The following is a 13,142-nucleotide window of genomic DNA, read 5'->3' as shown; positions in this document are numbered from 1 at the left end:
TAATGTAATTAACGAAAAAGTTATTTGTGAATTTTATGTTTACTCGTCGATTAGGCATTTTGCTTTGTTATGCAGGTAATGCCTACTGCGTCGCAAAATCTTTTTTACGCTATCTGCCATAGGTAATCCAAAAAAATTCTGCATGTAAAAGAAAAGAGTAGGAAAAAGATAAACACCGTATGTGCATGTGTGAGTGCGTGCATATATAGGAAGCTTTGCCACACTGAACACTGCTCGAAAATTTTTTTTTTTTATACAATTCAACAATTTGAAATGAGCAGTGACTACTGAGGCAGAAATGCTTACTTTTCTCGATCATAACTCCGGCCAGGCCTCCGGTCCTTTTCTCTTCGATCCTGCAAAATTCAAAAAGGAGTTCAAAGAGAACTATCACGAGATGACAACAGCCATTACAATGGAAAGCATACCGAAAATATAAGTTTCGATTGTACAGCATCAGCTTTGTGTTCAAAATAAGTCACATTTATCTCAAATAAAGGCCACGGTATATTTGAAAATTTACAGGCTTTCATGAAGGCACTGGGTAAGGGGGGATTACGGTTACATGAACATAATAGAAGCATTATTCAAAACAGCATTGTGAAATGGCACAACTGCACGTATATTGCTGTCTAGTGTGATTATTGGAAACCGGAGATGATCACAAAAACAATGAAAAGGCAGGGAGTCAAAAAAGAAAAAGATTTACAATAATGGTACAAGCTCAGCATCTTTGTAGGAAATTTAAAGGTACAAACACACTAGTGGTACGCAACCTTGCTGTCCACCATTCTCCTGTGCAACAGCAAGGTTTTCTTGTCGGCAAGAAAATGGGTACAAGTAATATTTCTGCCGTTGTGACTAGCTTCCTGCTGAGCCAGCACGCCCAACTGTGTTCTCGCTGCTGCCAACACTAAGATCGGCTACAAACTGTTTTGCGCACAAAACAGTGGTTGGCAGAATAAAGTGGCCTTTATTATATCTTTTGCGAGAAGTAGAAACCATTGTCAAGCCTATAGCATGAACAGGAATTGCGATACGAGGCAAGATCGACTTGGAGCCTGTGTCCAGCTGCCACTGCAGTAAGAGTAGAACCTCAGTGATACGATCACACAAGATGTGAATTTCGTAATGATACAAATTTTTCAATAGTCTCAGCCAAAGTGAATTAAGTTACAATGTCTTAAATTTCTGATGTTGTGAACAACTTTTTGTGCTGCGGAGGATGATTCGAGCAGCTGAGCCGCCACATGCCAATCACATTCCTGTTGCCAGGGCGACCTACATCACTATGCCTTAACTTCACGTGCGTTCCGTGCGTGGTGATGTGATATCTCAAAATCTCTTCTACGAAAATTCAAAAGAAACGTCACTACCCAAAAACAATTAAAATTAAATTCTGTGGTTTTATGTACCAGAACCACAATCTGATTATGAGGTATGTCGTAGTGGGGGATTTCAGATTAATTTTGACCACCTGGGGTTCCTTAATGTGCAGCGAAATAAAGTGCACGAGAATTTCTGCATTTCACCCCCATCGAAATGTAGCCACCGCAGCCAGAATCAAACCTGCGACCTTGAGTTATATTACTACCCAAAGGTTTGCACACTTTGTGCGCAGCTGCTATATCACCAAAAAGTAAAATGAATTGAATGTGTGATGTTTAGTGGCGCAAGGACCAGGTATGGCCAAATAGCACCATGCCAGCGTTAATGAGCTTGCAGTGGACTGACGAGTTCTGAGAAGTTGATGTGGCGCGGCCGTAAAGGGGCCTAAAATAGTCGCTGTAAATTGCATAAAATCTATGTGTAATAAGATTATGACAATGACTAATGACGTGTACTATGAGCATTAAAATGCATTGCATGATAATGATGCAATATACAAAACATGCCAGTTGCTAAAATTGGCTAGAGTACTGCCTTACCAGAGCCCTTGAACCACAAGGGCCTAGAGGCATGTGCTATACAAAACAACAATCATAGCAGTATCCTCTGGAAAGAGGATGCGCAATGAATTTATTGAGCTCATAAGATGTAGGATAACTTTACTCAAGAAAGCGAGGGCTGCTTTGGTCTTAAAAGGAGTTCTTTACCAAGAAGCACAGCCGGACGAAGAGGGACAGAATAGCGGTATGCAAGAGGAATGCCGTGTCTTTCGGCTTCCCTACACTCCAGGAAGACATTGAGAATGGTCAGCCTGTCACCACATCTACCACAGGTTGGAGGCTCATTACCAGTCAAGAGAAAGTTATGAGCCAAATGTGTGTCCTATTCCGAGTCTAGTATGTAGGATATCTGTCCTTCATGTTTTTGTAGTTGGGGGCCAGAAAGCTAAATTCGGCTTAATCACATGAAGCATATTGCTTGCTTCAGCATCCCAAAGCATTGCCAGTAGCTTCGCAGTTTGTTTTGTAGGCAAGGCTTCATGTCTGTGGCAGGGACAGCAGCAGAACAGGGTGTCTACCAAGTTGACATTTCCAAATTCCCTGAGTTTTCCAGGTTTTCCCTGAGTGCCTTTGCCGAATTTCCTGAGCAACACAGAACTTTGTTTTATGTCAAGAGACGGGCTGACACCATGTCATCCGATGGAGTCACTCTCTAGTAAGCATGCTAATAAATACAAAACGACTTAATCCAGCTTGAATAGTAAGGGGTAGTGTTTACTTTAGTCAAAAAGAAAACAGAAGGGAAGGGTTGTAAAATACAAAGCGAAAAAAGATATTGGAAAAAATGCATAAAGCTCATAGTGAGACATTCTCAAGTACTAATAAAAAGGAGATGCGTACAGAAGCCCCAACTACGCTACAAACCTACAACGCTACAACGTACAACTACGCTACGCTACTACGCTACAACGTACAAACCCCCAACTTCGCTTTCACGAAGGCATTACCCTCTATGAAGGGACGTCAAAGAGTGCAATGCCTTCGTGAAAGCGGTCATTTGAAGTGATACATTTCACTGAGACATGGAATGGGTGTACCTTAAGAAAGCAGAATATGCAATTTACTCAAAGCCTAATGTTCACTGTCTATTCCTTGTAACCACTACACAGTAATGACCAAAATAAGTTGCATTTGCAAATGTTAGGCCGTGACTGAAGGGGATATTACGAGATTCGTAGTTTGTTTCTCCAGTGTTCTCTGTGAGCTAAACAAGGCATCTTGTTTAATTCTAAGGGAAATTAGGGGCATGGTATGGATAAGGTCTAGGCGATGCTCCAAATGGATGGGTTAAATGCGCATTCTCAAGTAGAATAGGTATGCCAGTGGTCCATAGCCTTATTAGTCTGTTTTACGAGCGGTGTAAGACAGACGGCTGCGCTTGCATAACTACAATAACAATTGAGATAAAATTGTGCGAACATAAGGGGAACAATACACCAAGTTTATGTGCAATGGTAAATGCGTGTTGATGAAATACAGCATCAAAAAATGGTGAACAAGTGTTTGAAATTACCACGCTACTGCTATTGTCCCAAGGGAGTTTACGATGCCTTTTACTTTGAAGGAGTAGGCAGCAATTCAAGTGGAATGTGTCGCATAGTTTTAATATTTCTGGGTTATTGTGAAGGGTTACGAATAATCATTGAACCCTCATTTTTTGTTCTTATTTTGTCATGCGTGACATATTAATTTCGGCTGATGTTCTCGCTAAACTAAAGAAGGCAGCTTCGTCAGGTTTGGTGACTGTAAGGACAAATTAATGGGTGGTGTGGAGGTGAAGTTCAAAATAGATGGCTTTCGTAATAAATTACGTATGCAAGCACTCCAGCGTGTTTGAGCATCTCTCACGAGAGCGGAAGAATTGAACCCGCTGTTCTGGCAGCACTATACAAACCGCCAAGACAAAATTTTGCGAAAATTGGTGGTGCCCAATGCAAAGTTCCTGTGCGAAGTGGTTGGATCAAATACAGCTTATGTAAAATTTTCTTATTCAAACATTAGAGCATGTAATATGGCCGCTATCAACTATGCTTCCCAGTGTCTGTAGCTGTAGTTTACAACAGGTTCATATTTTGTGGAAAGTGGAAGGGGGCCATTGTAACTGCAATGTATGACAAAATTTTTACGTTCCTCGTCCGGTTAAAAGCATAAATAATAATGAGCCGTCATTTTTCTTTTCCTTATTTTCATGCGTCATAACAACTTCTGTCTTTGTTTCAGCAATGTCCTCCATGAACTAAACAATGCATTTTGTTTATATTTGGCGAAAATAAAGGCAAACTTCAAAGATGTAGGCAGACTTCAAATATAGAGAAGTAATTATGATATTTTTAGTATATTACGCATGTAAGCTACTCATAGCTTTATGAATATGTTTTGCGAACAAAGAATTTATCCAATTGCCCTGGAATAACTGTGAACTCAACAGATATCAAATCTAGTGGAAATTGAGGGGTGGGAAGGGTTGAGGGGGGGGGGGGGGGCATTATAAAGCACTAAAGCATTGCATACCCTCCTCAGCAGTTGTAGTGGTGGTTTTTAACAGCTTTGCTGGACGTCCACTGTCGCAGGGCCGGGATGGCGTGTCCATTTATTTTTTTTGTGTGTGAATATTGCAAGTAATTTATGTTGATTGTACGTCATTGCATATAACCTCGACAGTACTATTACCTAAACTAGAGATACATTTATGTTGTAGACTTAAGCAGCAAGTACAATTCTTTGTTGAATTATTAAAATTCTTTGTAGGAAATGCGCCTTTTTATGTACGCTGTACTGCTGCTACTGAATGCGATCCGAGACCACTGTGGGTGCACTCATTGCCTTTTGCCCCTGTATCATCTTGAGATGTTGTATAGTTGCAAGAGATAAATGCAAATTCAGCTCATTTTTCGGGCCCCCATGGTTCACCATGTGTGATTGATAAATAGGCCCCTGTCGCTTAAATATACTTATAACAGATGCATTTCCAGGCTATTTCACTTATTGCAATAGTAATTGGCAATATATATATATATACACACACACACACACACAGCGTGAAAGATCAGACCGTCTACGATTTGCCCCCCCCCCTCACCCCCCCTCACCCCCCCCCCACACTCTAGAAATAGTTGGTACGCCACTGCATGTCTTTTACTGCCGCAGCACATCAGAAAAAGCTCTGAAGGCCTGCCTTATTATTATGCATATCGGTGCTCATCCTGTGACAGGAGGCAGCGGGTGCACGCGTGTTTAATTAAGGGATACATGCAGTGTCCCGTGACAATTGCCCCTTCCCACGCTTGTTGAGCTTCACCACAATAATTTGCGCGCACGCTTCACCGCGTAATATTATTGTTGTGAGGCAAAACTGACTTTCAGCAACCGGCACTATGCAACGCGTCGTGCTTACCGAGCTTCGAAGCCAATAGCGAGGACCACAAAGGCGGAGTCGGTGCCACTGCTGACAGCGGCGAATTTTTCAATGAAAAACACGGCACAGAATGGCAAGAAGCTTAATAGCGAACGCAGAAGCAGCTAGGCCTAGCGTTGCTGTGGTGGTGCCTACGGCTGCCAGCGGATCTGCGTACGAGTGCGCCGGTTCGAGGAGCGACGAGGTAATCAAAACGGCGCCGGTGGTGGTTTTATTAATGCCCTTTCAGACCTGCCATGACGACAAAAAGTCTGGAAACTCGGATGGCGAAGGGTTCTTGCATCCGAAATTTCAGACGTTATTATACATAGGCTCTATGGGGTACGTGGTGGTGCCGTGAAGCCGTCCGAATTATCGGGCCGTCCGGAAAGTCGGTCATTGACTAAACACCGGCAACTCCTCCTACTCGAGCCAGCTTTACCGCAACTTTCCTTCTCTTTCAATAAAATTTAAGCTACTTTTCCCTTATAGAAGCGCAAATTCCCTGAGTTTTCCCTGAGATTTTCCAGACTATTCAAAATCCCTGAGAATTCCCAGTTTTCCCGGTTGGTAGACACCCTGCAGAATGAATACCTGGCGATGCTATTGATTTGGCGATTTTGTCGGCAAGCACATCACCTTCGATTCCCCTATGGCCAGGAGCCCAGCATATTACTCCATGTCTACGAGATAAATAAATGTTGCATAAGATTGAGTAAAGTTCATTAAAAACAGGATTTGTATGCTTTTGTGAAAACATTAACGCTTTTACATTAACGCAGACAATTTTACCGCATAGGCCTCCACAGTAAAGATACTTGTATGTGGGTTCAATACACCTGATTCAGAGAAAGAAGGTCCAACAGCAGCGTAAGATACGCCAGCATGTGGCTTTGACGCGTCTGTGTACAATTCGGAGCAGGAGTACTTCAATTGAAGTTCACGGAAATGCACTGTGATTTCGAGCTTAGGAGTGTGCTTTGTGACCTCTACAATGGATACATCACATTCTATCACCTGCCACTCCCAGGACGGTAATAGCTTAGCTGGAGGCATTAGGCAATGTTCTAGAGTTGGGACATCTATTTCTTCGCTAAGTTCTCTCCCACGCAGTGAGAAAGGTGGTCTCATAGAGAGTCTATTACGAAAAAGTGTAGCACACGTCAAGTTGTTAACAATTGTGGAACATGCAATGTTCCTGATTAGAGTGCCTTTGGAGAAAATAGGTGAAGCTGATGTATGTTCTCTGAAAATGAAGTGACCCCTCACCTGACTCTACGTATAGACTTTTGACAGGGCTTGTTCTAAATGCGCCAGTGGCCTGACAGATACCCAGATCGTGCATGGGATCTAGCATCTTAAGTGCGCTCGGGGCGGCAGAGTGATATACCACGGCACTATAGTCCATTGTGATCGAATTAGACTCATGTAAAGATTCAATAAACACTTCTTGTCACTACTCTATGTTGTGTGGGATAGGATTTTAAGCAAGTTCATTGCTTTTAGACATTTTCCTTTAACATATTTTATGTGTGGAATGAAAGTAAGCCTGGAGTCAAGTACCGTATCTACTCGCATAATGATCACACTTTTTTGTAAAAAAATTGCCACAAATTCAGGGGTGTGATCATTACGCGGGTTAAATTTCCCGTGAAAAGAAAAATTTGTTTCATCCTGCATTTGCTACAAGATGACAACAGGTCAATAAACAGGCGGCTGCTGCTGTAACATTGCAGGACACCAAAACAAAAATGGCCGCCGGTGTAGCAAGCCGAACATGCCGAACGCATTTGTTTTTTTCTTTTCGTGAGTACATTACGCGCATTGAAACAGTTTCTTCCGCATCAGTAATGAATAATATCGTTACTATCGGTAAGTCTGTGGCGGTAACGTAGTCATGTCCACTTTGAGGGGACAGAAACAGAGAAGGGCGTGCTTAGCTGCCAGCGACATAGAAACACATGGTGGGTATGCTGCAGAAGCTGCGACTTTGTCTTCAATACTACCTGTGGGGAGCACCCGCCTCCATTTCCTCCCGCGTACCCGCGGCGTCCCGTTCGCACGTGGCGACGGGTCGGGCTGGCGTAGACATGGGAGAGAGGCACTGCGTGCCCTCCCTTTCTCCGTCGCTCTGATGACGCGCGTACCCCTCTTCCCCTACGCGGCTCACGGGAAAGGGAAACGTATCCGGCGGGCGAGGAGGACTTCCCCTCGCAAAAAGGTAAAAAAGCATAAAAGCGCGCCACCGGGGGAGACTCGCGCTCTTGGGACGCCGGACACCTGCCGCCTGGACGTAAGCACCTGCCGCATCCCGTGAGTGACCTCGTTTGTCTGACCCACCCAGACAACGAGGCAAGCCTATTTACTACTATTACTGAGAGGACGTCCCTCTGCGAGTGTTCATTATTGCTAATTGCAATAAACGTTATTACCGTTGACGCCGCTGGTTGCCTTATTCGTTCGAACCCGGCGTAGCCGCGATTCCCGCGCTACGGGTTGGGAGTACCACGAAGCGACTGCGTGGGGCTAGATCCGGAGCTTGCCTTCAGCCCTAGCCGCACGCAGAGTGGAACCCCCACATATCCTAATACGGCATGTTTCCGCTAAGGGTGGGCAAATATCTTAGCTGTGTTACAAGCGTCGGTGTATGAATAGGGTACACTTCTAACGTACCAGTGTAAACGTGGCTACTAACGTTGCTGCTCGCGATTTGTTGCGTGCCCACGAGAGCAGACAAGAATCGAAAGGCACCTTTTTCGTTCTTGTTGACCACAACTATTATAAAGCCTACAAATAATAAAGCCAAGGCAAGTTTGGCTGTAGTTTTTTTTTTTTTTTTTCATGGAAGTGTGGAAAGTGATGAAAGGAATAAAATGGGGCATCTGCTTAAGAATGTTTGGTGTGTGCAGACCGTTTGGTGTGTCTTGGAGAGTTGTTCCCGTAGTATTCGACAGCATTCAACAGATGTTAAGCACGATCATCATTAGCTAGACTTGGCATACAACATATCGCTGCGGCAAGTTCTAGGTGCGATCATTACACGGGAAAGAAAAAAATCTAATTTCGACGACAAAATTCAGAGGTGCTATCATTACGTGAGTGCAATCATTATGCAAGTAAATAAGATGTAACACCTAGAAATCTGTGCTCTTTGTTCACAGGTATTTGTTGCCCATACATCATTTCGACAGTGGGATCTTCAGCAAGCCCTTTCTTCCTGGTGAAAACAACACAAGAACTTTTGTTGGGGTTCATTTTGAACCCATTTTTGCCTGCCCACTTAGAAACTTAGTTCAAGCACTTTGTACTTGTCCCTAACAGACTGTTAGGTTGCAGGATTTGAAATCTATTTGTACGTCGTCTAGCAGACGGAATAAAAGATAGCTGGTGGAAATGATGTACGAACCGTGTTCATCTTAACGAAAAAGACCGTGCAACTGAGTGCGCCTCCCTGGGGGACCCCAGTTTCCTGTATGAATGGGCGCGACAGTGTATTACCTATTTTTACACGGAATGTACGGTTGTGTAGGTAGCTTTCTATAAAGTTTAACATATTGCCACGGATGCACAGTGCAGACAGGTCACGCAGGATTCCGAAACGCCAAGTTGTATTGTACACTTTTTACATGTCAAGAAACACAGATAAGAAGGATTGTTTATGTACGAAGGCACTGCAAATGTTTGCTTCAATGTGCATGAGATGGTCGGTTGTGGATCATCCTTCTCTAAAACTACACTGATATGGATAAAGATCTTTGTTTGACTCAAGGAAGTGTAAAAGGCAACTGTTTATATCGTTTCAAAAATGTCTACAAATACAACTTGTGAGGACTATAGGGTGGTAACTTGTTACTAATGTGGGCTATTTGCCTTGTTTCAGAATCGGAACGACAAGGGCTTCTTTCCATGCAGTAGGAAGGTACCCGGCAGTCCATATAGCATTGAAAAGTGCGAGGAGCATCATTTCAGTATCTCTAGGGAGGTGTTTAACCATGTCGTACATGATCCTGTCAAGTTCAGGTGCAGAGCTCTGACAAGCAGTCAAGGAGGCTCTCAACTCGTCAATGTTAAGGGGGGGACACGGGTCCCGAGGCGAAAAAATTTCGAAAAAAACCTATTTTTTGAAAATAACATTTTCAATACCTACAGCTACTATTCCTTTAATTCAACAAGTTTCACATATCGTGGAAGAGTATTTTTCCCGCAATATCAATTTATAACATCCCTGTGAGCTGAATTCCGTGCAAAGACAACCCTTCTTATCGCGGTGCATAGCTCTTTTCCTAAACGCACGATCGCAGCCATCTTGGTCTTGCTGGAATGAGGAGTTTTTCTTCTTCAATTTCCCGCCAAAAGTGACTCCGTCGGCTCGCCGGTGACGTTAAAATTTAGGAAGAAAAAAGTCCAAACATGAGATCCAATTCATCGACTAGAGCACGGGACCAGAAACGCGTGCTGTAGTTGGCTGTGCGAGCTTCCGGTCGTCTGCTCCATTCCGCCGACGACACGACGGCGCATCTCGTAGGTTTGTGACAAATGCGCAACGATGGCCAATCCACCTGGGAAGTTCTCTACGAGGCACAACTTCGGCAAAAAGAAGAAGCGATCAACTTATAACTTCCAAATGCGTTTCATTCCTTCGGAGAACATCGATAATCGTCCGCATCGTCCGCCGCCAACCGCAAGTGATGCCGAAGCCGCAACGATGCTGAAGTAGGCCTAGCCAGCTCAACGAGGTGTTCCAGACAACGGCCGCATTCGGCGTGACACTGCAATGTTGCAGCGTGCAGATTTGCTGCAGAGGAAGATGAATGCTCAAAAAAACTTCCAAGTTCTTGCGTCAATGCCAGCAACAAACCGGAAGTTGGATTTGCTCACTCGCGCCGACGGCGTTGCAGCCGCACCAATCAACGCCGAGGCCGGTATCGCTAAGGCGTCACTAAGATTTCGCGAACGCACCAATGTTGTTTGTCAAGTGCAAGGTGTGCGGCGGCAGCGTCGCAGTAGGCAAAAGCTAACGAGAATATGGCTTCACCATAAAGATTGTTATCATGTGCGTGTGCTACGGCAATATCGCGATGGCGTGGAGCTCAACTCGCATGAACGCAATCTTGCTGCGCAGGCGATGCAAGTCACCGGGAATCGGCGAACGGCGCTAAACGATGTTTTTGCCACATTTGGGTGGCCATGGTCAGAGGGACTGCATTCCTGGTGGCTGTTGGCCACTTTGACTGCAAAATATTGCAAAATTATTTCTGCCCATTTGATTAAAAGCGAATGTATTTCTTTTTTTCTCGCTTTCTCAAAACACAAATTTTTTACTGCTTGCTGGTTTGCGGCAGCGATATCTCTGCCTTCAAGGCAGGTAGAGCCATAATTTTTGTTGTAGCTTGTATCTGAGTGTGCAAAGTACACAGTCGTAGGAACAGATTTTGGAATTTATGCTTTAAAATTTTTCAATTCTGCTTTAGATCAGACAGTAGGGAACTCACATTTGCAACAGTAAATATTGAATTGCTATGAGTTACTAATATTAGTTATACTAAAAAAGGTATTCCTACCATTGTCTTCCCCATGTTTTCTAGTACTAGGCGTGTGGCAATAATGAATTTTTATAGCGCGGGTATTTTTCTCTTGTTTCTGCAAATGATGAACAATGAATTTCATTTATCTTCAGAAGTAAATGGACTATAGGAAAAAGAATTGCGTATTTGAAATCAGCACAGAAATATTAATAGGGTTGGCAAGTTTCATTATTACAGATAAAAAATTGATTATTATATCAACAGTAGTGTCTCCCCTGGAAAGGACCGTCATCGCGCTGTTAGTGTGGAGAGAAAGCGAATGTCCTCGGCAGCTTTACAAGCAGGTGCAAAGCGAAGGCAGCGAGGGAATCCCCATCCAGATTAATACCCTAGAGCCTTCTGAGCCATTGGCTATGACAATGTCATTCATCCAGGAGAATAAAATGCTTTTTTCACATGGTGGCTAGTTTTTTCCACTTTTCTCGGTAATCAGAAATTTTCCGGGAGGCATAGTTACTTGGCTAATCATCCAACTTGAATAATTTTTGCTTTATCTGATAGGTAGGCTCCTAGGGAGTGCAGTAAGTCCATAATACCATATTCTGCACCTTGAAACATATTGAAATATTTTAGAAGGTAAAAACACACACACACACACACACACACACACACACACACACACACACACACACACACACACACACACACACACACACACACACACACACACACACACATATCGCATGTCAAGTTACAGCTTTGAACTTTTCTAACTTTGGAGAGAACAGAGGTTAAAACATGAGACAATGCTTACTGCACTCCTTGAACATCAAGGAATATTTTCACATAACTTTTAGATTTCTTACTGCAAAACTTTTTTTACCAGTCATACCGAAACATGGGAACAGGAAAAATTTTATAAAATATTTTTCTCATTATATAGAGAAAAACTAATTACATATTTGCATCAAGCACATTCAATTACATATTACCTACAAATTTCATTCCCATAGCAATATCAATACTGGTACAGTGAAACCTCGTCAAACCGTAGTTAGCCAAAGCTCAGAAAAAGTACAGTGTACAGGAAAGTACACTGTACTTTCCTGTACACAGGAAAAAAGTAAAAGTACAGGAAAAAGTCGTCCACTTATAACGATATCAAGGAAGACGAAAAATATGATCGTTATAACCGATGATAGCAATATCTGGACTGCAATTATTACGAAAAAATTTAAAAAAATAGAAAACGCGGAACCTTCCTTTGCAGCTCTGAACTCGAATTCGCTATTTGCTCTAAAGAATAGATGATGTAGAACATAGGCTGTGAAAAACAAACTTTACTTCTAGCGCCGATGACCGTGTCAAGGGCTAGGCGCACCGAAATAGTCCAAAATCTGCACTTGCTTTTGCGGCAGCTTCAGCTTCACAATCGCGGTGTGCATGGATTCCAGCTGCTGCGCGAACACTGGCGGCAATCCTTTAGCATGCATAAAATCAATTAAGGAGTTGATCGACGACAGTGCACTTTGCATGGACATCGAGGTCGGGGTCAAGGAGCCACTGTCAATCTCGTCTCTGCTTCCGTCGTCAACGTTGCACAACTTTGCCGTCTGTCGGGACAGCACATCTTCGGCGATCGCCTCGTCGGTGACCTCATCGCAGAACGAGGCAGCACTGTCTGCAGTCCAATACTCCTCCATCGACGCACCCCCTGTGTCACCAGTAGGAACGAGCTCCCACAGATCGGTTATGTCAGCGGCTTCCACTTTGTTGGTCTCAGTGGGTTGGGGAAGCTTGTTCTGATGCACAAAGCTCGCCTTTTTGAAGCAATTGTATATGCTTGACTGCTTTACTTCATACCATGCACCATAAACGAAGCGCACAGCTTTCAAAAGGCTGATCTTCAGGTCAGGGGGCCCATCTGCATGACTCAATGTACCAGGAGCTATGCGGTCAATGGCTAAAATTAGCCACTCCAGCATGCGCCGCCGATACAGGACTTCAAAGTTGGCGATCACACTGGCATCCAACGGCTGCAGGCATGCCGTAGTATTCGGAGGCAGAAACATCAATGCAACAGATGTTAGCTTCAGGTTAACGCTGCGTGCGCTATAGTTGTCAAGTAGCAACACTACACTTCTTCCTTGGCCTTCAATTATACTGTTGAACTCGAGCAGCCATTCTTCGAACAGGTCGCGGGTCATCCACGCCTTCTTATTGCTGCGATAGCGGACCGGGATGTGCTGATTCTTAAAGCACGTTGGCTTCTTT

At 43.7% G+C, this 13,142-nt stretch overlaps 1 protein-coding gene across 9 annotated transcripts in view; it reads right to left on the bottom strand.

The window, feature by feature from the left end:
- The window catches only part of LOC142590546 (uncharacterized), a 278,657-nt gene that overhangs the window by 113,079 nt on the left and 152,436 nt on the right, over window positions 1-13,142 (bottom strand). For all 9 annotated transcript variants that reach the window (XM_075702763.1, XM_075702757.1, XM_075702796.1 and 6 more), the window contains one exon: window positions 307-356. In XM_075702763.1, the coding sequence (XP_075558878.1) occupies window positions 307-356 (50 nt within the window). The remainder of the gene's footprint in view (window positions 1-306; window positions 357-13,142) is intronic.

The sequence above is a fragment of the Dermacentor variabilis genome, chromosome 1 (assembly GCF_050947875.1).
Source record: "Dermacentor variabilis isolate Ectoservices chromosome 1, ASM5094787v1, whole genome shotgun sequence".
NCBI classification, from domain to species: domain Eukaryota; kingdom Metazoa; phylum Arthropoda; class Arachnida; order Ixodida; family Ixodidae; genus Dermacentor; species Dermacentor variabilis.
Note: the sequence above shows the minus strand (reverse complement) of the source record. Positions and strands in the feature narration are given on the sequence as shown.